Genomic DNA, 22,735 nt, shown 5'->3' with positions numbered 1-22,735 from the left:
AATATTGCACTTGGCTATATCATGTCCGCAGTTCGATTTGCCTCTTTATGCTATAAACACATTATGAAAGAGCAGAAGGACCCCTCGCTCACTGCATATGTCTGATAGAGAAATGCCTACCCAATCGAATGCTGTGGTATTGAAAGTCAGTGAAGAGACTGCCCCAAGGCAGTGCAGCTCCGTGCAGCTAAATACCTTCACCAGTAGCACCTACACCCTTCATTGGTGTGTGCAGATTGGACTGTCTAAAGCTGCTCATTCCACCTGGATGAGACACACTTTACATGAGGAATCGTCTTTCAGCCTTATGCAGCTTTGCTCAATGTTCTGGCTCAGTGTCCTTGCCGGGCATCTGGCTCAGGCAAAACTGTGATTTATGCATTTATTTGTTTTTAAAATTTCAGCTGAAACTCTTCTGCTGGGAAAAAATATATATATATTGTTTTACTCATCTGAAACTCTGAGCCGTTTTCCTTTGAAAGGCTGTACCAGTTCCACACTTTGAAGTAAGGATTTGAACTCTGGAATCAGAGTGGCTGTTGTGTGAGAGACGCTGCCGTGCAAACCCAGCCAAATATGAGCAAATCACAAACATTCTGCCTACAAACGAGCAGAAGAGGCTGTGCCACTACACAGACACTTTCCCACAGACTGGGATGAAGTTCAGGACTGCTGAGCCTCGCTTTCAGAAGAGCCAATGAACACCGGTGGCACAGTGGGACATCTCACCCCATCCTTGGGTCTGTCCCACCAAGGCTCAGTTGGTGACACAGCCCATGTCACAGCCACCCCTGTATCACAACACAGGGGAACACAGGTCTCCTCTGGGCACTTATCAGAGCTGTATAATAGAGATGCTGTCTATTTATCTCCCAGATCCACAAAGAGCAGTGAGTAACATTACATGTTACATCCAGTCTCCGTGCTCTTTTTAAAGCAAGCTCCTTCATTCTTGGGAACGCTGCGCTGCACTGTATACAAGTACAGAAATCTGAGGGCAGAGCACATCAAGAAATTCAGAATTCCTCCTTCAGTGAAAAACTCAGTGCTCTGCAATAAGCAAGGCCTCGAGGCCTGGGGAAATGCAAACAAGAAAGAAGAAAACAAAATATTGAAGAGCTGCTCATTAAGTTCACACTGTCCAGCTCAAGCACTGAAAGAGACAGGAATCCCGTGGGAAAAGTATCATGTGATCCTGTAATTAAAATCTGCAATATAATGCACGAGCAGAATGAGGCTGATTTCATGTTGCACAGGCAATGTGAGTGCTGTGATTTCCCAATTTCTGAGCGCTTTGTTTCAGCCTCCAGAGCCATCAGAGCTCAGAGGTTTTATTCTGCTCTCTTGTCCCTTGTCCCTACACAGCAGCATTTAGTGAAGGCACGATGGTGCTCCTGGAAACAGTTTTTCTTCCATTCCCCCCCACCATTTTTCCCACCTCGCAGCAGCCAGCAGGTCTCCCTACAAACAATAGCGGCAGGAGAGGTGTGAACTGCCCCCCACCCCCTTCCCTCACCTCAACAAGGTGTTAACTTCAAGGCCTAGCTGGGACCATTTAAACAGCAGATTATTAAGCACAGCAGTCTCACAAAAGCCAGGGGGGAATGCTTTAACCCCTTCGGAGCCTCACACTGCACACACAAGGACCCAGCTCTGGTGCATCTCCTCTGGCCATCCCTCTGCACCTGCAGCATGCTGGTGCCTTCTGCAAAGTGGGTAGCAGGGCTTTGGCACCTAAATTCCACTGATTAATTCATAGATAAAATGTTTTCACTGAATTTGAAGTACAGTACCTAAGACCTTTGGCTTGGAGAAACACCCCATAAATAACGTAATTAGCAACGACCATTAAAGCAGCACGCAGGCAGCAGCAGGAGAATGTTTCCCAAACAAAACTGTTTAGCTGCTTAATAGAAAAGTGGGTTTCTATGCTGTGCCAATCCGGGCTCCAGCACAGAAGCTGGTCTGTGTGGGATGCACGCTGCTGGAAGGAGATGATGCTCTTCAGGCACCCAACTCTGCACCTCAAGAGGCAGCTCAAAGCAAACATGTAGTAGAAATGGTGGGTGGAGCCCACCCCACCTGGGCTGTTGGGAACAGCAGGGAAAAAGCTCAAGTCAGTCCTGCCTCGTTGATAGACACTGCCACTCGTGAAGCTTCCCTTGTGCAGGAATCACAAACCTTTCTAACAAGAAGCATGGGAGGGGGACAGACTTCTGCCCTGCAGAAATGAACCCTGGACTCGTGGTGTGGCCCGTGGCTGATGGATTCCCACTGGGCTGACACGGTGAGGAGCTGCCACGCTCCACGGTCACCTCTCAGTGCCTTCAGCCTTGGGTTGTCTTCAGGTAGAAAGGAATTGGTGGAATTTCCAAAGAAAGACCTGGCATGCCTAAAATCTCAGGCAAGCCGTGTATTATTTTGGAAGCTAAAGAAAATTGTGTTTCCTGGAAATAAGTCTTCGGCAGCAATGCTTCATGGCACAAACACACATGTAGGCACACGTTGTTCACTATTCAGCTCTCTCCCATTTTTGCCTCCCAGATTTCAGCCGCCGCTGGTTTTTGCAAGCCCCAGACCAGATGCATCAGAAGGAACATGAGGCTTTTCTTGGATAGCACCCTAAGCAGTGCTGCATACATCAAGGGAGTGAAACCACAGGGCTGAGATCCGTGATGAACGTACAGCAATGGAGAACGTCGGTACAAGAATTCAGTGAATGGGAAGATAATATACATTGGGGCTAGCAGTCTACTCTATTACTTTCTATTTTTTTTTTTTTTTTTATTAAGAAAAATGTGCCTTAAGTATCCAGTATAAATATTTGTTTCCAATGTTGTCATGAATTGTACTTTTCCACTGCATGCTAGCAACTCAGAAATGCCATTGGATCTGTTGTACAGGGGCGGGTGGTGGGGAGGGAAGCCCTTGGCACTTCTCTGTACTTTCACCCTTCAAGCCCCTCTTTTTCCTCCCCATCCCAAATTTCATTTCACGTCCTGTTCAGATAAAACGAGTCCCTCCTGAGGATGAAGGACAGAGGATTTCTTGCTGCTTCTTGATTAAGAGCTTTTAAGAATCCGGGAAGGAAGATATTCTTTGAAACTGGATCTACTGTAGGATGGGAGCCAGCACACAGGACACCGTGTCTTTCAGAAAGGGCCACACACAGTGCCACTCCAGTCATATGACTTCTCTGTCACATCCTGAAGCCATTTCCAGCTCGTGTGCGAGTTTGTACTCCCATTTAGAAGAGGATGGGATATATTGGGAACACACATATGGAAACACTTTCAGGGAATCAGTTTCCATGAAATCCATAATGAGCCAAGTGGCTTCAGATGTGGCAGCATGCCTCAGATTAGCCAAAAAAAAAAGAGAGGGAGAGAGAAAGAAGAAGGAGGACAAATCTACCCTTTCAGTCCTTATTTCGGTTGTGAGGGAGGGGAAAAAAAAAAGAAAAGAGAAACCACTAATGACTGATGGCTACCAAAACAGGGAGCCACAAAAAATACAACTACTGCACGTGCTTCCCCCTGCCCCGACCAGCAGCTCTGCCACCATGGCCCCACAGCTCCCCAAAGCCCCAAATCCCCAAATCCCTGCTGGCTCCGGGCGCCGAGCTTGCCCCGGCACCGTGTGTGAGTGTGCGTGGGGCGGGAGGGGGCCTGCCCTTTGATAGCATGTGTGAGTAATTAAGAGCATTTCCAAAGCAGGAGCTCAGTGATAAGCTGTTCATTCAGCACATCTCTCAAAAGGGGAGCCCTGGGCAGCCTGGGCTGGTATTAAACATAGAGGTTGATGGCCCTGCCTGTGGCAGAGGGGTTGCAGCTTCATGTTCCTTAGGGTCCATGCCATCCCAAGCCATTCCATGTATCCCTTCCATGTTCAGGAGGGATGTCCCCTGGCACGGGGTAGGTTGTACTCAGGTTTGACTGAGATGGGGAATTTATGGCTGGGGTGATGTGCTGGGTGCCAGGCTGGGCGGTGCATCACCCACATGGTGTGCTCTGCAGCAGGGATGCAGGCGATGCGCTCAGTGATGGAGACCAGCAATTGTTACCAAATGGGACAGCAAAGGCCTTTTGGGGCCAGGGGGAGAGCAGCCAGTAGGATGTTGGGGTCATTTTTGGATGGCCAAGGAAGTGAGAAGCATGGGGGGAATGAGCACGGAGTGGCAGGAGTTCAAACAGCAACCGGATAGATGCTACGTGCATCCCTACGGCAGCTAGCTGCATCTCGGTCACGAGAAAATAGCCAGGAATTTGGCTGCTAACAGGGGCCGTATCCTACAAACCCTACTTTTCCTGACAAACAAATGACTCCACAAATAGTCCCTCTGTTTTCAATAGGGTTATTTGTGGGAGGAGGGACCACCCAACACGAGAGCATCGGGCCCTCGCGCCACAGCGTGCGGAGCCCTTCCCGGGCAGGCTCGGCGCACACAATCCCCGCAGACTGCAGCCTCCCCTGGCTGCTGGCCGTGCTGTTCATACAATGCTCTCCTCCGCTTCCGCCTGCAGCAGCGGCGCTGCCATTTGTTGCTCCGGAGGTTCTTTCCACTGGAGCTCTGCTCACTCCACTAACTCGAAACTTCTGCATCAGGGAGAAGGGCTCTTTGAAAGTTTTGCTTGGCTTCGCTTTCAAAGCGGTGTCTGTATATTTTAGAATATGTAGAATTTTCCTTTGATTTAGACCTCTCTCTTAACAATAGACAAGAGAAGATTTCTCTGCCGAGCGACTTAAACAAAAACAAACATATTTTGGTTACTCGGGCCTTGTTCTCAAAATGCTTTTTTTGTTTTTTTCCAGGGCAAAAATCAAACCCTACAAATTGTTACGCAACACAAAAAAAAGCTCTTAAACTCACAGACATAGATGATAGGCTGATTTTTTCCCTTCTGACATGAACTAAATATTGCGCACAGAGGAAGAAAAGCCATTTCCTCAGCCCCCAGACACTGACAAAAGATGAAACCCCTTCATCTAAACAATGCAAAACACGCTGTCCTCCAGAAGAGCTTTTTTCCCTCCTCAGCTGCCAGCCTTACCCACCCCCAGGGCTGTCCTTCCCCCTGGGATGTGCTGGGTCTCTGCAGGCCAAGCAGACATGCTCACTGCGGGCCAGCAGCTGGGGGCTGTGCAGGCAATGGGAGCAGGAGCTGTGCCCAGACCGCTCTGAGGCTGAACGGAGCTTAGCTCATAGAACCATAGAATGGCATGGGTTGAAAAGGACCACAATGATCATCTAGTTTCAACCCCACTACTGTGTGTAGGTAGTATCACCAGCTACCAGACCAAGCTGCCCAGAGCCACATCCAGCCTTTAACATTATATACCTTTCTGTATCGAGGCTAGAGGCACTGGATTCGTTCTGTTCGGCATTGCATCACTTCATATGATTCTCAAACACATTTCATAAAGCCAGTGTAAAACCCTCTGTGTGTTTTTTCATCTATTCCAGACCTGATTCAGATTCTTTACTAAGTTAAGACAAGCTGCTGCAAGCTAAGGCTCTGTCCATCCTAAGCTTGTCCACACAGCGTCTCCATTCATAAGTTGAGCAGAAGCTTCAACCAGCCCAACTTTGAATGTTTCTAAATACATGCTTCTTCTCCAGGGTGTGAAGTCTGAATATGGTTTTTATCCTCCCAGGAAACGGGTGATGAGAAGGAGAGACAGGCTTTGGTCAGTAACAGCTCACACTGCAAACACGCTCGGGGCTGTTTGCTGTACGGCACCTTCTGCTGTGCCACGAGCAGCTGAAATCACTATTGATGTCTAAACTTCAAATCAAGGTAACCACGTCTCAGATAAACCACAGTAACAGCCCACGTGTGGGCTGAGCTCATGGCGAACGTGAGATACTGCAGTTCTGTAAGAGAGGACTCATGTAACTCCCTGCCTTGGGCTTGCCATAGGCTGGAAGTACTCGCTGCTACCAACATCCATCTCATGCACAGCCTGTAGTTAAGTCAGGATAACTTGACTAGTCTCCACATTTTCTGTTTTTTGTAGAGATTCAGGTGACTTCTAATCAGCTTTGTAAGAAAGAAATATACTGTGGAGATTCTGCACATGATAATTACACAGCGGGGGGAGGGGGGGAGGGGAACATGGTTTTTTAGAAGATAATAAAGCCCACTTACTCATTAATGCTGTTAAAAGGACAAATGCACTGTGCTGTTTTCTGACTCCTTTCCCTGATGTGCTTTGCGGCCATAGGTACATCACTTGACTTTCCTGACTAGGTTTTGCTTGTTGTTAAGATGGATGCCTGGCACTTCAAATTGTCCATGTCACTAAGCTGAGTAACGCAGTGTGGAAAATACCACATCTTTTGTTGAAGGTTAAAGGTAAAACCACTAAGACATCTGACCATGACCAGCTCTTTAACTGAGACATGCAAAAGGTGGAAGACAGAGTGAAGAGAACTCGGCCTGAAATAACCTTCCGCATGCAGTTCTGGTATCTGAAATAAAAAGCAGGGACACAAAGCCTACAGTACCATCTTTGGTTGTCTTCATCTGCTTGAGAAAGCAGCTCAGAGTGGAGCAGTGAGAGGCGGAGGCTGAGACCCAGGCGCTGGGCTGCATCTCCACGGCAGCTGGAACAGGTTCATATGTGGGCAGGGAGCCTTCAGAACAGCTCCAAACCAGTCTGGCCCACCTACGTTGGGCAGGCCAAACTAGGAACTGGTTGGGTTTGGACGAGCCTTAAACCCAGCTTCCTATCTAATTTTGGAATCTAATATGATTGGGCTCCTCATTAGGCTCTGGTGGTACTCAGATCCCCACCTTGGCGCTCTTTTTCACCCATGAAAAGAAATCACGGAATGACTTGTAGCAGGAATCAGAACAAAAACAAAAACAAACAAAAAATCCCTTTAAAGAGAGATATTTGAGAGAGGAAGAGGGAAGAAGGGGGAAGAGAGGTGCCTTTTTCCCACTGCCAGGATTCCTCTGTGGCTCCTCTGGACCTGCCAGTATCCACATCACAGCTCCCGGGGACTTCCTCTGCGGAGCTTGTGCGAGACGCTTCTTCCAATGAGCCATTTCATCTCAGGCTTAAGTTGCACAGCTTTTGGGTCGGCAGCCCTCCTGGCATTTTTGTGGCACTTGCTTCCTTCCCTGTTTGGTAAACCAGCCACCTTTTGCAGAAGGTCTCATTTTCAGTCTCCAAACCCTCGTTTGGATCCCAGCTTTTGCTATCAGTGATTATAACAAATGTTTATGCTTTTTCACACTGTTAATTCCCTTTGTCAGTGATGACCACCCCTATGCAGCAGTAGGTCTGTTCATCAGCAAGAAACCATCCTGCACTGATGACTCCCACTTTATGGCCAGCAGTCTAGCTTAACAGCACAGGAACATCTGAATGCATTCATAAGTTCCTATTACTTCTGAAGAATATTTTTCATGTATTCTTATATAACTTTTGTTTTGACTTCCTCTGTTTTTAGGTTTAATTTCTAACCGTATCAAAGTTATCTGCTTCAACCTTAATGAAGTTTTTGGCTGGGATTCTTCCTTCTTCAGGACAGGGTTTTATTTTTGTTTTGAGTGGCAGCAAACACATAACTGGCTGGCTACGCTTAACAGCAATGGCCAACAGATGTTTGATCCTTTTTTTCCATAGAGGGGCACAGATCATATAACCTCACATGGTCTATACCAGGCAATAGAAACACTACAGACGTACAGGAGATAGGATAGTATAAAAAGATTCACAGAGATCTATCAACAGCAATAGATCCAGACATAAGCCTCCAGCTTTGGAACCCCACGCAACCTGGGGATGTATACATTCTGGCTTTGCATTCAGTGTGGTCTGAGCAACCACTTTTAACCACCCAGCACAGCCTGATGGGGCTTGTCTGCTTTCCCAATGGCAATGCTGACCAACACCGCTCACCTCCCACTGCAGGCTGCAATGAACAGCTTTGGGACTACTTTCATGCTGTCCCTGAAAAGCTACGTCTTTATTTTCCTCCAAACCATACCCTTATAGTCCCTTCTGGCCTTAGCTTGCTCAAGTTCAGCTCTAGTGAAGCTGCTACCATGCAGAGTAACCATTGCTGGCTCAATTCATGGTTCCTCAATTCCCTCTTGTATTCTGTTGTACGATGGGCAGCAATGACTCCAGCAAAGGCCCACTACCTCCATCACTGCAGCACACCATGGGCAGTAGCCAAACTATGGTACGTGATACCAAAACCTTGAGCAAGACCTTACCAAGGGGAGTGACAGGGAGGCTGAGTTCCAGTTCTGGGAATCCCCCTTTTCAGCCTTCAACAACACACGGCATAATTTCAGCACATAATTAAATATAGGCACTGGACATCTAAAAACGACACAGTCCACACTTTGTCCTACACCTGTGCTGCCTTCCAAGCAAGCTCGTTGCTCAACGCAGTAACACAAACTAAAACCGTGCAGACACGCTGTTCGCTTCATAATGTTCTGCCAGTTCTAGGCTATAAGTGAATGTACAAAATAATGTGTTTGTTTGAAGGAAAAGACCATAAAACCACACAAATATCTACAGTTCAGATGGCAACAGCTCTCCTGGCCATTAGAAATAATGAGTGCAAACCACTCATATAGCATCACCAGCAACTCTGAGCTCTCTTCATCCTACCTAAATGAGAGGGGCGTTGCAGGTACCCCTCCTAAATCATGCATACCATCTTCCAGTTCCCAGCTCTGGAAAAAAGAGATGTTCCTTTGGGAAAAACACGGCCAGGAGGCTTGGAGGTGATGTTCTCCAGCAGGGCTGAAGAAGCAGAACACCAGCTTTCCTCCTCTAAACCAAAAAAACCATATAACGGGCACAGTAGCTGTTTAACCAGAATTAAGCTTCTTCATTCAACAAACCTTTGTCTGATTGGAGTAATCCAAGGGGTTTGACACACTTTCCACTCTTTTCTTTCAAAACTGCCAATGCAATAGGCAAAACCAGCTCTTCTTCAGCAGATAGTGCATGACAGGTTGGGCTGATGGGGGAAAGGAACTTCCCCTGTTAGACATACTGTAGTGAACCTACGGCAAACCAACATCACCAAAATGCTTTTGTGCCGTGCACCCCCCGCCTGCACACAAGTCCCATCAGCTCTGCCCCCAGCAACACCCAACATCCCCAAGACCCCTGCAGAAAGCCCATGCTCAGCCAGCTCCTCCCTGCATCCATCGCTGCTGCAGAAGAGCCCGAGGGAACGCACTTGAGGCACAGAGCTGAAAGCCAGTGCTGCAGACCATCGGATGAAGTTGAAGCAAGTTCAAATGAGTGGAAACTAAAGTCAGACAAATTCAGACTAGTAATGAGACCCACATTTCCAAAGTGAGCTTAATTAACGTCTGCAACCAAAGGTTGCGGTGGATTTTGCTTCCCTGGAAATTTTTAAATGAAGACCGACCGAGGTTTTGCTGTTTCTTGTGTTTTGTTGTTTGTTGTTGTTGGGTGTTTCTTTCATTTTTTTCCCCCAAAAGGTAACTCTCGGTTCAAATGAGAGCTAATTTGAGGAAATCTTACAGCTAGGTTCAAACCAGATGATCACACAGGCTTCACTTCATTAATAGCCCATTAATTTATTCCCATGTGCAAAGCTCCTTATAAGCAAAACAGTGTATCCTGAACTTTATGCCATCTCCATTGCTAAATATGCCCAAAAAAGCCAGCCAAGAAGACATAGCTGTGTGCAGCCCTCCTGCAATGCTGAAGCACCACATCCATCACCCTCAGCATCAGTGTGGAGCAACAAATTGCTCGCTGGGCACATGTGGGTGCCTGCTTTGAGCCACTGGTGCTTGTTGGGACCCTCCACTGCCCACAAGAGAGAGCCTGTCCCAGGCATCACCTGCTTTGATCCCTTCCCTCTCTGTTTTTGAGTCAGTCTGAAAGTAAAGATGAAGAGATTTGCAGATTAGCGTCCCCAAATACCCTCCCTTTATGCATATGGAATAGTTCCTTCTCCCTTAATAACATCCTCTATGAGCCACGTGAAGGCATGCACCTCCCATTTATCTCATTCATCTTCCTCCTCATCGCTGCCCACGCTTTTTTGAACAGCCAGAGAAAGCCGGAAAGTCTCACCTTCTCCTTGTCACCAGTAGAGCCAAGTATCACCAGTATCACTGCTCTTTGTAAACTCACAACCAGTCTGGCACAACACTCGTTAACCAAGGACAAGGCAGCTACAGCGATGTCTACCATCAGCCACCTTCACTTCTTCCACTGAGCATTTTAGCATCGGATTTGCAAAAATGAGGCTTCTAAGCTGCACTGTTTCTGCCTCTCCTGTACCCACCACAGTCACAGACAGAGGGACCAAATTCTTCTCCACCCGCATTTCATGGAACCATTTCAAAAATTCCACTTGTGCAATTAATTGAACAAAATTCAATGCAACAAAGACTCGAGGCCACAGGGAATTAAGGGCAAAAGAAGTGATCCCCGTCATCCTATCTAATTTCCCACATGTACCAGAATTTCATGTCTGGAGTTGGATTTCCTCTCTGCATGCACATACGGAATGGCACTGAACACCCCCATTGGCCCCGTCCATGAAATCCCAGTGTGTGAGTGAGCCACATGCAGCATCCTTTTGCTACTCAGAGCTTTGTAGGACGGGGCCTGGGGGCTGTGGGTGACTTGGAGGAAGAAAATATTAGTAGTCTATTTACTTCTAACTGCAGTGGATGGAGATGGTCTTGGGAGATGGGAAAGACAAGAGATGCTCGGCATGGCCTCAGTAGTTCTTTAAATACAGTACTTATTAATAGAGGTGGAAGAGATACTACATAGGTGCACACGCAGTCAGAAATCCCACACATACCCCCAGGTCAGAAACCAGCAGCGATTGCACTGTGAGAATGAAGGGAACATCAAATGCTTTTGCATATTGATGGAGCAGAGAGCTCAACCTCACAGCCTTCTGTTGGGCGTTCATTGACCTTACCAGGAGAGCCCACATAGGTAATGAGTCAGGATCTGGCCCTTTGAAAGTCTGGAATCAAGAGCCTGATTGCTCCATTAACAATTAGCATTCTGTTTACAAAACCCAGCAGAGTCAGTAAGAATAATCATTACAAAACATGCTCAGACTGCGATTCCGGTTTAAGTTAATATAATTTTAATGAGTTCTTCAGAAAAGGCCTGGCACTTATGGAAAATTTCCTTAATTAATATCAGACCCTAAATTAGTAATAAAAAAAAGCCCTGAATATCATTTGGTCTCAAGCTGGAACCAAAGTATGTTTTGGCATCATTACTAACTGTTAGCAGCAAGTTCTGGAAACAGATGCAAATCTCGATATGTGTCCTAAATATAAAACACATTGCAAAGAAAAAAAAAAAAAGGCTCAGATAAAAATATATCTATATACATCCACATATATTCGAGTGTGCTATTTCCTGCCTGTATCAGCAACAAATTCATTCTGTTTAAAAACATTCCACTTGTTTCTCTTTGGTATTTTTTAAATCCCTTATTTCGGGAACAAAACTCTTTCCCTCTGCCTTCATTTTTCCTGTTTATTTCCTCTCCTGACAGCAGTCTCAAGCAAATGAAAAGGGCTTAAAGACGCCCATTATAACATTCAGCTGTCTGAAAATCAGCCCGCTTGTTTTGCCACCTAAATATGGGTAGAGGTGCCTAATTTGAGGCCACCCACACCAGAGGAATTTGGCCCTCATCCTTGAGGTGGGGATCGGTGCAACATATCTTCTGGACAACTGATCCAATGAGGGACTGTACCCAGGAGAGACGGCGCGACCGAAACCCCACACACAAGTGCCAAGGTGCTGAGATTCCCAGGAGGCACCGAACGGGCAGGAGTCTAAAAATGGAAAACCTGTGGTAAACAGAATAAATAGTGCCACTGAACATGGAAAGAAAAAAAACAGAGAGGAATGGAGGAGATGAGTTGAGGTGGGGGAGCAAAATGACTGAGCTGTTTCTGAAGAGAACAGAACCTCCCTCCTAAGTTCTCCCAAGTTCTCTACTTTGCTGCAACACGCATTGAAAAGTAGGATGACGGAGACTTGAGCCTCTCAGCTTCCATTAAAAAAAGAAGACAGAGTGAAAATTCTTATAGTCACCAAGAAAAACAGAAGAGTGTAGTGAGTGCACCAGAAATGGAGCTGGCTTCTTGGGTCTGCCAAGAGCCTGAGACAATATTGCTGAAGCGTGAACTGCCCATTCATTTCAAGCACTGCTAACACAAGCGCCTTGTTGGCAATGGCCACGGATTGTATCCTAGGGACAGCTCTAATGTATTCTCTTGTTAAGAACACGGGCTTGAAATGCGCTGAGTCCATCCAAGGAAGTTAGCAGGAATTAAGGGATTCAGGAGCAGCTACTTCACAGAACCGCAGGTTTTATTCAGTTAGTGGTTGTGAAGCTGAGCTCCCTCAAGGAAGACAGAACACTTTCTTCCAAGTAATATCCTTCAAAGAGCAAATCCAAACGAATAAAAAAGTAAAAAGGAGGGGGGGAGGGGGGGAAATCCTTATTTTAAAGTTTGTGTGTGCAATGTGTGCACAAGACATTGAACAAAATCCAAGGCAATTGCAAGGCAGGCTTAGAAACCTAAGACGACAAGCAGCAGAGGACCTCAAGGAAAACCAGCACATCAATGTGAGCCACTTCCTTATTAAAGTACAGCACTCAACCCAAAGGTTCAGCCATAGCGGCTTCCCCAAGATGTGTTCTATTTAGGTTTAAGATATGTAGGCTTACAAGAACGAAAATTAAATTGTGTAAAAGAGCGGTACTGTCACTGATTAAAGCACAGGCAGAATGTGCAGAGTTGGATTTATCCTTGCCAACCCTCAGCAAGTTGGAAGAACTGTAACGTCTCTTAAATTCAGTATCTGATTAAAGTCTGGGATAGTCCAAAATGATGCCGTGATATCTACCGGGCGAGACGAATTGATGGCAAACTTTGGCAACACTGAAGACGGCAAACAGCCCAGGGTTTGGTCTGTTCTCTATCTCTCGGTCCATTATGGCCTGGCCACGGCTGCAATATTAAATCCTTTTAGCCTCCACAACTGGGGTGCTGCCTGTTAGGAATTGGTTCAGGACTGTGCTCATTCCCAAGGCATGGCTGGGACCTGCTGGCAGCTGGCTGGCCAACCCCCAAAGCAGCCCCACCAACAAGTAAGCCATACTGCTGTGCAGCAGCCCAGGTCTTGCCCCTGTTTCATTTCTTGGTATGGAAATTCCTTTACAGCTGGTTCAGCTCAGTGCACTGGGTCTGCAGACTTTTTCAGGCTGAGCCCAGGGTGTCCCTCATTTATCTCAGTGCTTCTCTATTCAATGGCACAATAAGTACAAAGATAGGAGAGTATTAATGTTACCAGGTTAAGTCTTCCAGCAGCTTTTGCGTTTGACCCTTCAGCTCTTTCAAAGGTGAAGCACAAAGCAAGGCATTTAGGCAGAAGCACAAGCAGATCTAGGAACTGTGTAGAAGTTTCCCTGTCTCCATTCTCAAGAATATTCTCAACACAAAAAGCTCAAGCCTGAAGAGTACTGAGTGGATAGAGGTAAGGGTGAGGCAGATTCTGGCTGGCTTAAACGAGGTCTGAAGTATAATTAAGCTGTGATATGAGTATGTTTATTGAACCATTTAATCATCTCTTTGGGATCTGCCTCACCAAATACAGACTATCTGATTAGACGTGCCTGTACCTGAACTGTTCAACTACATGCGTTGTAGAACCCATGGACAGAAGCAGGCTCATCCAAAGCACTGCCAAGGACCACAGCTCATCCACAGACTGGTCAAGTTAACTGAGTCCTCCAAATGCTGTTTTGTCCCCACTGACTTGAGAGCCAGCACAGATGGCTCACCAATTCTCAGACACAAATGACTACCCTGTGGACATCTAAATCCAGAGGAAATCCATACCTCCTTCTGCTTCTGTGAAGCAACCTCTTATGACTCCAAGAGCAACCCAGCCCGTACTCCTTGCTCTGAACCTTGTATGTGCCAAGGACTTGTTGGATCAGTCCTGAAGCTTTATGTAAAATGACTCTGATGTGTATTTATATGAATCATATATATTAATTACATAATAGACACTTACGTTCCTCTTCCCACATGCAGTTTGGTTACAAAGACTGAGTGCCTTCACCATGAATCATGCAATCAGACCACATCCCTCAGGCGAAACTCTCTCTAGAATGGCCATGTTCATATATTCCCATGGTTTCCACTACAATATTACTTAATTAAGAATATTAATCTACTAGGCCACCAACTTTCTCTGCCTTTTAGGGAAGTCGAAGCAGACAGGTAGTTTAATAAAATATGGGGAAACATGCTCTTTTTATGATTGAGTCGGTACAATGAGGTAAGTCAATTGTATGGCCTCACGAGCTTATTTTATTTATTCTTTATACGAACATGAGACACATGCACCAGGGAGATCATTAGTCCAAGAGCTGTGTGGTTTTTCCAGCCAGTCTTTGGGTGGGCTCTTTTTTGCTATTCAGCTACTGCTGTTGCATATTACCCAAATATGAGCAAAATATCACTGATTAATTGCTGAACATTGCAGATGAAGTACCAGTCCCCATTTGGAGAATAAAAGATGAATATTTCAAGTCTGACACCTACACTGTCATGGGTGCTCATCTGCACGTGTCTGCAGCATGCAGGCAGACATTTCAGCTGTGCAAAGCAATCAGGTATGCGTCTAGACACTGGCACGACCAGTTCAGCCACATTACACCAGCCTGTCTAAGTAACTCAAGGAATCAGCTTGCTGCCCTTTTCCCCTCTTCCATGAGATGGAGAAACGCTTGTGCTGCTCTGACAATCCCTCACCCACACCCTTTCCTACAGCTCCCAAACTCTTCTGACGCTCAGCCTGAACTCTGGTTCAAGCACTGGCATCCTCAGCACCAAGAGCTGCACCCTTCCACGATGGTGAGGAGTGTGAGCATTTTGGTCAGGAACTGGATGCATTTCCAGCCTTAGGAGTATCATCCAAAATAGCTCCTGTGGGCTGCCACTGACCATGCCACCACTGTGTTGAAAGACACCTTTGCTTTTCAAATGGTACATTTTCAACATGCCCAAGCAGAGGTATGGCCAAAGCCACAGCGGTTTGAAGAAAGGCTGAGTGATGTGAAGCTGTGGCAGGTAGTCAGCCCTGTGCCTATAAGGTGTGACATTCAAGGCCCGAGGGGGAAGTTTCACCCATTTTTCCTCCTGCATGATGTTAAGAACCAGGCAGTAAATATGGCATTCATTAAAATTACCTTGTATATTTTTAACAGCCTTGATAATCAGGTTTCTGCCACCATATTGGGAAGCAGAGTTTGTTTTTATTCAAGGCCTTGTAAAATGCTAATTTCTCCCTTATGCGCTGGTGATGCCTGACATTTTCTAATATAAAAATATTAAGGCTAAGAGTTTCTTAGTTGTCATTTCTCCTTTTCAAAGCTCTGCTCTTCCTGAAAGACGTGTCAAGTAACTGAGCGGTGGTTTGTCTCTCTAAGTGCAAAAGATAAATTGGCTGCTGTAACAGAAAGCTTTAAATCTGCATTTTCTCTCTGCTTTAAAGACAAAAGGGGCCAGATTCTGCCTCCCTGTGTGAGGCAGAAACTCTGGAGAGCTGCAGCATTCCCAGTAGAGGCTGCAACATATTTCCTTGGTGCTTGGGAGTCGGGTCTCCTCCTGCACCTGGCAGTGTCGCTCTGTGATTTGAACATCAGCAAACACTGCAAACAACCTCTAGCACTTACGTAGAAGATGAAACCCACCTTTCTCAATTCTAAATCTACCTGGCAGCAAGATCCCTGTGCTGTGACAGGGTGGGAGCGTTACAGAGATGCTGGTTTGAGCCATCACATGACAAGCAAGAAGAGTGGTGGCAACCAACTACTGAGTGCAAGGGAAGAGTTCAGCACACGGCCACATAATGTACACAGCCAGGCCTTCAGCCATCCTGCTTGCACCCACATGCCAGGCGCTCACGTCTGAATGCACCCAGACAAGCAAGGGCTGCAGGGCAAGTGCATGGTACAGCCGCTGTGCTCCCAGCCGAGCCTCTCCCCGAGGTGTTGCTGAGGGCACAATTGCAAAAATAACCTACTCAACAACACAGACCATCAGGAGACTCCAAAGGGAACCTGTTTCTGGCCAAACAAAGCATTTCCTCAGCATCAAGCCAATCTAGCTTTTTACACCAAGTCAGCGCATTGCACAGGGAGCCCACGGGAACCTGCCCCAACACCCTGCGCCCCTCGGCCCATACGGAGGCGGTTGGCATCTCCAAAGAGGCAGAGCACGCTAGGGACCGCAGAGGGCTTTGCAGCCATTTGTTTGAGAAACAAAGCTTCCCCCTTCTGAGATGAAAGAACTCGAGGAGTCGAAGCTAATCAAATCCTACATGCCTGCTGGCTGGAGTTCAGCTTGTCAGGGTTGCAGTGCAGTGCAGTGCTCAGCATTACCAGTGCTACGAGCATGGTGAATGAGAAACACGACAGCAAGAAATTCACCTGGCTGCAAGTCAAACAGGTGTATGGCAGCAGCATCCAAGATTGTAATAGTATCTTGCAAACATGCAAAAAAATAGTAATGTCATAAGGCTGATTCTTTAGTTTTCATTAATGAATCATAAAGACTTCACGTTACACGTGCTTTTTGGCATACACTGCTCGTATTTCCACACTTGCAAGGTTGGAGCTTTTACGCTGAGCCACCCTCGCCTAAGGTTCCTCATTCTTGGCAAGATACACATGGTGACTGTGTGCCATTACGGGCTCTATCTTACTTTGGGGCAATCAGATTACTTCACACAGATGCTTTTATCGCTGAGACCATACAGGTGAATTGCACAGTATGTAAATGTACATTTGTTTGATTAAAAAAAGTCTCAGTTTGTAGCTGCTGTCTTGTCTGTTCCTAAACAAGTTTCCTCTCTCCTACATCATTCCAAGGCACAATTTGTCCAATCTTTACCCTAAAGTGACTCAGCTAGTTTCTGATAAGCATCTGAAGTACTCATTAACTAAGGAAACAGGCTTTCTTGAGCTACTGGATTAAAAAGGCAGAATGAACCTTCACCTTCACTACTGAAGAAATAAAAGGCATCTATCTAACATCACACACCACGCAAAATGAAAACACCAAAATATAAAGAATATCACAGTGATGTTGCAACATGTAAGCAAAACATCCTCCCGGGGGGGAAAGGGGGAGCAGGGAGCAGAAGAGAGAGAATTTGATCACAGAACCAGGTTCACAGTAAAAAAAATATTCTGATCTGGAATGGACCTAGTGACATTCAAACCATTCATGCTCTGAGCAATGCAGCAGCTCTTTCTGACCCCCACCCACCAGGAAGCAATTCTTATCACCAGCCAAGTCTTGCTCTTCTTACTAGGGATTGTCTGCAGTCATTCAGGCAGCTTCTGTACCTGACAGTGTAATTATTTTAGGAGAAATGTGGACACTACCTGAGAGGCGTCGGGGCACGTCGGTGATGGCTGGAAGTCCTGTGCCTCGAGTGGAGGACAGGGGAGTTGTGGAGTGAATGGACGGCGAGGTCATCTGGCTCAAGTAGGACGGGTATGACTGATCATAGGACCACGGCGGGGATGACTGCGCCTGCCTGGGGTCTGCAAAAAAGAAAAGGGTATCAAAAGGTAAGGAAGAGAAATTGTAAGGCACCAGCAGTCTAACTGAAAGAGATGGGGCTACTGAACATACATCAGTGTCACAAGGAAGGAGAACACAAGGAAACACAACTTGCTCCTCCAGACTCAATGTCTTTAAGCCTTGCTCTGTGAGTTTCCCTCCTGGTGACAGTCAAAGAATCACAGAATTGCCTGGGTCACAAAGGCCCACAGTGCTCACCCAGCTCCAACCCCCTGCTGTGTGCAGGGTCACCAACCAGCAGCCCAGGCTGCCCAGAGCCACATCCAGCCTGGCCTTGAATGCCTGCAGGGATGGGGCATCCACAGCCTCCTTGGGCAACCTGTGCCAGTGCGTCACCACCCTCTGGGGGAAAAACTTCCTCCTAAATATTTGGGGCAAATGAATGGGACAGTGAGCAGAGCTGAAGATTAATCAGCTGTTCTGTAAGCTCCTGCTGTCTATCACCCAGCTCTGACAGTGTTAAACTGGGACTTGCCAGTCCTTGGCAATGTGGACAGATAAGCTGACAGTAAATAAGAGACATAGGGGATGCTGCAGCTGAGCTTGGGAAGTGCATGTAAAAGGCAAGGAGACTCTAAAGTCAGCACTTGGCATGCCTGTCAAGTTGTTATCCAGTTCAAACATGACAAAAAAGTGGTTTTAGTGCTGAAAATGCTCTCCAAGAAGGAAAATGTCATTAATCTTATTAGCATCTGTCTAAAAATGTCACACTTGGATGCTGGCCCAGTTACCTACCGTCACCTCAATTAGAACAACATGAAGTCAGATGGATTGGGATAACTAGCAGGAGCTAATGATGCATTCACATGTACTCGTTAGAGCACACAATGAAGGAAATTATTTTAAGGATAAATACTGTTTATTTTTTGCTGAAGGTCTGGTGGACTGCACCAAGTGAGAAAGAGGGAGTGCTGGGATTCAGAAGCTGTTTGTTCTCACTTAGTACATGGTGATAAAGATAGCACCAAATTCTTCAACAGACATAGCTATTTTTGTTTCTTTATGCTGATAAGCGCTTTTAACCCCCAAAATTTTTCTGGGCACTGCCTGATAAACAGATAACTGTCTCCAAACTGGTCCGCAGAAACCATCCAAATTCTCCCCACTACCTTCAGTGAAACACACCAGGTCCACTCGGTTTGGAGAACCTGCTACATCAGAGCACTGTCCTACAGCACTGCTTTGCAGACAGAAATGTGATAGCCACATGGCATAAGCAAAGGCACTTTGTCAGGAAATTCAACTCTTTTTTTCCCCTCTTTTTTAACTCCTTTCCCTACTCTTCCACACAGCAAAAGCTTGTAGTTTTAGCTATGCCTTGTTTATTTTTGCTTTCAGACATGATTTGTTTGAAGAGATGTCTGGAAAGCAGATACTTCCTTGAAGCAAAATAACTATATAGATTAAAAAAAAAAAACCAAAAAACAAGTTCCAATTTAATTTTAAGAGGATTTTCCCTGAGTTTGCCATTTATATTAGAGCTGAGTAATGTAAATGGTTAATATAAACTCCTCAGAAATCTGAAGGACACTTGATCATTAAATGTAATGAACTTCTTTGTTTTAACAATTTCAGGGCTAGGGTTGTATAGATTGGCGCAGGTTCAAATTTGACTGACTGCTCGTTGTTATATCTGATATCGACATATTTCTCTGCCTCATTCCACTACTATAATTCACCATTCAGTCAATGGTAAATGATCTTCAACTGGGAACGGAAAGCCTGCGCTTGCTGGGAAAACAATCTTAAAATTAATGATGTGTCAGGAGCACAATCTCAGACCTACGCTACTTCAAACTCCAAGAGCTTTTCAACCCGTGTTTCTGAATCTGAAGCAGGGTCAGCCCCAGTACTGGAAGGAAACTACAGAGCAGGTAAAAATTGAGCAAAATCAGAGCAGATGTTTTTGCAGGAATTTGGTTTAAGATGATGTAAACTTCAGGAAAGGAGCTGCCTTGCAGAGGCTGATGCCACTTCTCTGGTGTAGCCATCGTGGCATGAAAAGATTCTGAACACTCCCAGCACCTCATAAGTAGGTTTGACTTTCCACCTAACATCCTTAATTCAACAAGTACAAATGCCTCTGTGAACACAAGAAGGATCAACAGCAAGAAATGAATGGACTCACGCAGTCATTATAATGGTATTTCATATTACAGTGTCAGAGGCAGAATATGGGGTTGGATGGACCATCTCTTGATGCTACAGCATTTCAGATATTCTCAAGACATTAAGCTTAATTTTTACACACACCTCCCTTAGCTCATTCCAATGCTGAAAAGCAGATTCATGTTATAATTTATATTTGATTTCATCTCTTCATGAGCCCCAAACTGTGAGATGTTAAATTGCAAAGTGTTCTAGAGGAAGAGGACAGGCTGTGAAGTGAAGACACTGTGCTGTGACACAACTGCTGCTGTCCTTACACAGATCTTTTGTGGAACTTTCTGCCTAAATTTAAGTAGAAAAATGATTATTTGTTCATTGAGCATCTCATTCACAAAATGAGGTGCTTCTCTTGGCTAGAAGCTTTCAACCCAGATGTTCAAGTGTGAATCTGAGCCTCTCTCAAGCTAGACTGCAGGAAACTCAGCTCCAGGAAAATCGTACTGTGTTTTCTCATAGAATAGGAAATAATTTGGAGGAAAATCCTCAACCAAATTGAACAGAAGATGCATCAGAGCTCACTGACTGAAGAAAGGATGCAGCAGGCCAGGCTGGAGGTCAATGTGATATCTCCACACTGAGGCAGGGCCAAGGCCATGGCTGAGGCCAGGTGGGGAATGTGCCCTGGGGCTTCAAGGATTATCTTTGGCCTGCTGGGAAAGCGGAAACCAAAGATAGTAGTTTTAGCAGAACCTGGAGTAAATGCCCTAAAACCAGCCTCTGTCTGGACATGTGAGGAGCAGAATTCAAACAAGGTCTGCTTGCCCAAAGGGTCACGGTCACTGCTCAGTGGTATTGCCAAGTGCCTAAAGTAAAATGCAGCCAACACCCACCCCACACAGCCAAACTCCACCCCACACAACCAAAACCCACCCCTTAGAGGTGCCTGCTTTCAGAACTTCCCCTTACAAGGCAAATCCAAGTGGATGCCAGAAGGGAACAGAATGATGTCCACAGTAGGGTCGCCTCCTCCAATGCTGAAGGGATGGCATGGCCACTGAGCACACACCAGTGGGGCAGACAGTGCAAGTGGGTTTGCAAGACATTTTCCTTGCCTTCATGCAGATGGAGACCATCTCTTCTGTTTGCAGAGAGTGGAAGGCCATGGTTGCCAGGCTGGCAGGCACCCACTGTGTGTGAGAGCCAGAGGCTCTGGGCTGTCACATGAAGCACCACACGCTCTGGCAGCCACAGCATCTTTCTAATGGCTGAAGGCCCCGAATATATGAGAAACCCCAGAGCTCTGAGGCAGAGCAAACATGAATTTCTGCCTGGAGGAATCCCTAGAAAACAAGGGAAAATGTGAATACAGAAGTACACTGAATGGCTTGGGAGAAAGCCCACCCAACTCCCAGGGCCAGAGGCCTGCAGCCAGGCTGGCACAGACTTAAACAGCAGCAACAGAGGCAAAGGGCCGCTCTGAATTTGACTTTGCACTTGAAAATCTTGGAGCGATTCCTAAGAACAGCCCTCCTTTTGTAAACATTCTCATTAAGTCTGTGTGGGTGTGAAGAAAAGGGCGGCTTTCACAATATTCGTTAAGGACAGGGCATTTCCATGCGTATGCAAAGTCACCTGGGTGCAGATGAGCAGAAACAAGTCAGTGGGTAAGGACCAAAGTAACCCAGTGACAGCTCCTTCCCAATGGCACCACCAGGTGAGGTGAGGCAGGAAAACGTGGGCTTGCAAAGGCATTTGTCTGTCAGTTTCACTGAGCAACTCCTCGTGGCCCACTTCTCCCACTCATCACCCAGCAATGTCAGTTCACTTCTTTCAATGGAAGAGTGTCAAAAGAGAGAAGAGAAAGCTGGAAAGTTGTCCTGCTGGAGCAGCTATCTGTTCCTTTGGTGCTGGATCATATCATATCATATCATATCATATCATATCATATCATATCATATCGTATCGTATCATATCATATCATATCATATCATATCATATCATATCATATCATATCATATCATATCATATCACAGAATCACAGAATGGCCTGGGTTGAAAAGGACTATAATGATCACCTAGATTCAACCCCCCTGCTATGTGCAGGGTGGCCACTTACTAGACCAGGCTGCCCAGAGCACACATTATGAAGCGTACAGATTTACTATAGAAAAAGATCAGATTTCCATTTCTCAAGCTGAGCTCTGGTACTCAGAGCATGACCACGGGCTCACAGCACACAGCCTATAAAGCCCAAACATCACATGCATGCACACACCTTCCAAAAACACTTATTTAAATCCAGTTGTTGGTTCCCGTGCTGGCTGCTGCCCATTGCATTAGTGCTACTGCTGATACTAAAAAACAAGCTGTCTGGAGCTATCTGTGGTAAACACCCAAAGCAAATATCTTTGGTTATGATCTTAACAAAACCAAGATGACTTTCTGCATGAGTAAACATGCTATTGTTGTAAACCCAACCCCAGCAAAACAACAACAACAAAATGCAACCTCCCCCTCTCCTCTATTTCTTCTGAGCATTTGAAAGCCCAGGGCTTGATCTGGATTTCCCAGTTCAATCAGTGAATGCAGTGAAGTTACACCCTTATGGACACCAGTGTAATTGAGACCAGATTTTGGCCTTAAGAACCTTTGAAACCATTTTTCCTCTCAGTCCCTAAGAGTCACAATTCTAAAGGAAAAAAAAAACCAAAAAAACTCCAAAAAACTAAGCTGAACAAGTCTTGCCAGTAGGACAACTAAATAGCAAAGGAAAAAAAAAAAAAAGAAAAGTTAAAGGAATACTCTATGAGGAGGGACACGGACCCAATGGAGGCTCATAGTGGCAGCTTGCCAGTCGCCCCAAGGATGCAATCAATTTGCATAAAGCACAGCAGACTGCAGCCACGCTGGGGTTTGTGACTGAAGGAATCCCAGCTCCTCCACCCCATATG

General features: G+C 46.0%; 1 protein-coding gene across 4 annotated transcripts in view; it reads right to left on the bottom strand.

The window, feature by feature from the left end:
- RUNX2 (RUNX family transcription factor 2) overlaps window positions 1-22,735 on the bottom strand; it is a 195,363-nt gene that overhangs the window by 65,992 nt on the left and 106,636 nt on the right. For all 4 annotated transcript variants that reach the window (XM_085542310.1, XM_085542309.1, XM_085542312.1 and 1 more), the window contains one exon: window positions 17,474-17,635. In XM_085542310.1, the coding sequence (XP_085398436.1) occupies window positions 17,474-17,635 (162 nt within the window). The remainder of the gene's footprint in view (window positions 1-17,473; window positions 17,636-22,735) is intronic.

This window comes from Coturnix japonica, chromosome 3 (assembly GCF_054131305.1).
Source record: "Coturnix japonica strain WE chromosome 3, WE-NBRP24, whole genome shotgun sequence".
NCBI classification, from domain to species: Eukaryota; Metazoa; Chordata; class Aves; order Galliformes; family Phasianidae; genus Coturnix; species Coturnix japonica.
Note: the sequence above shows the minus strand (reverse complement) of the source record. Positions and strands in the feature narration are given on the sequence as shown.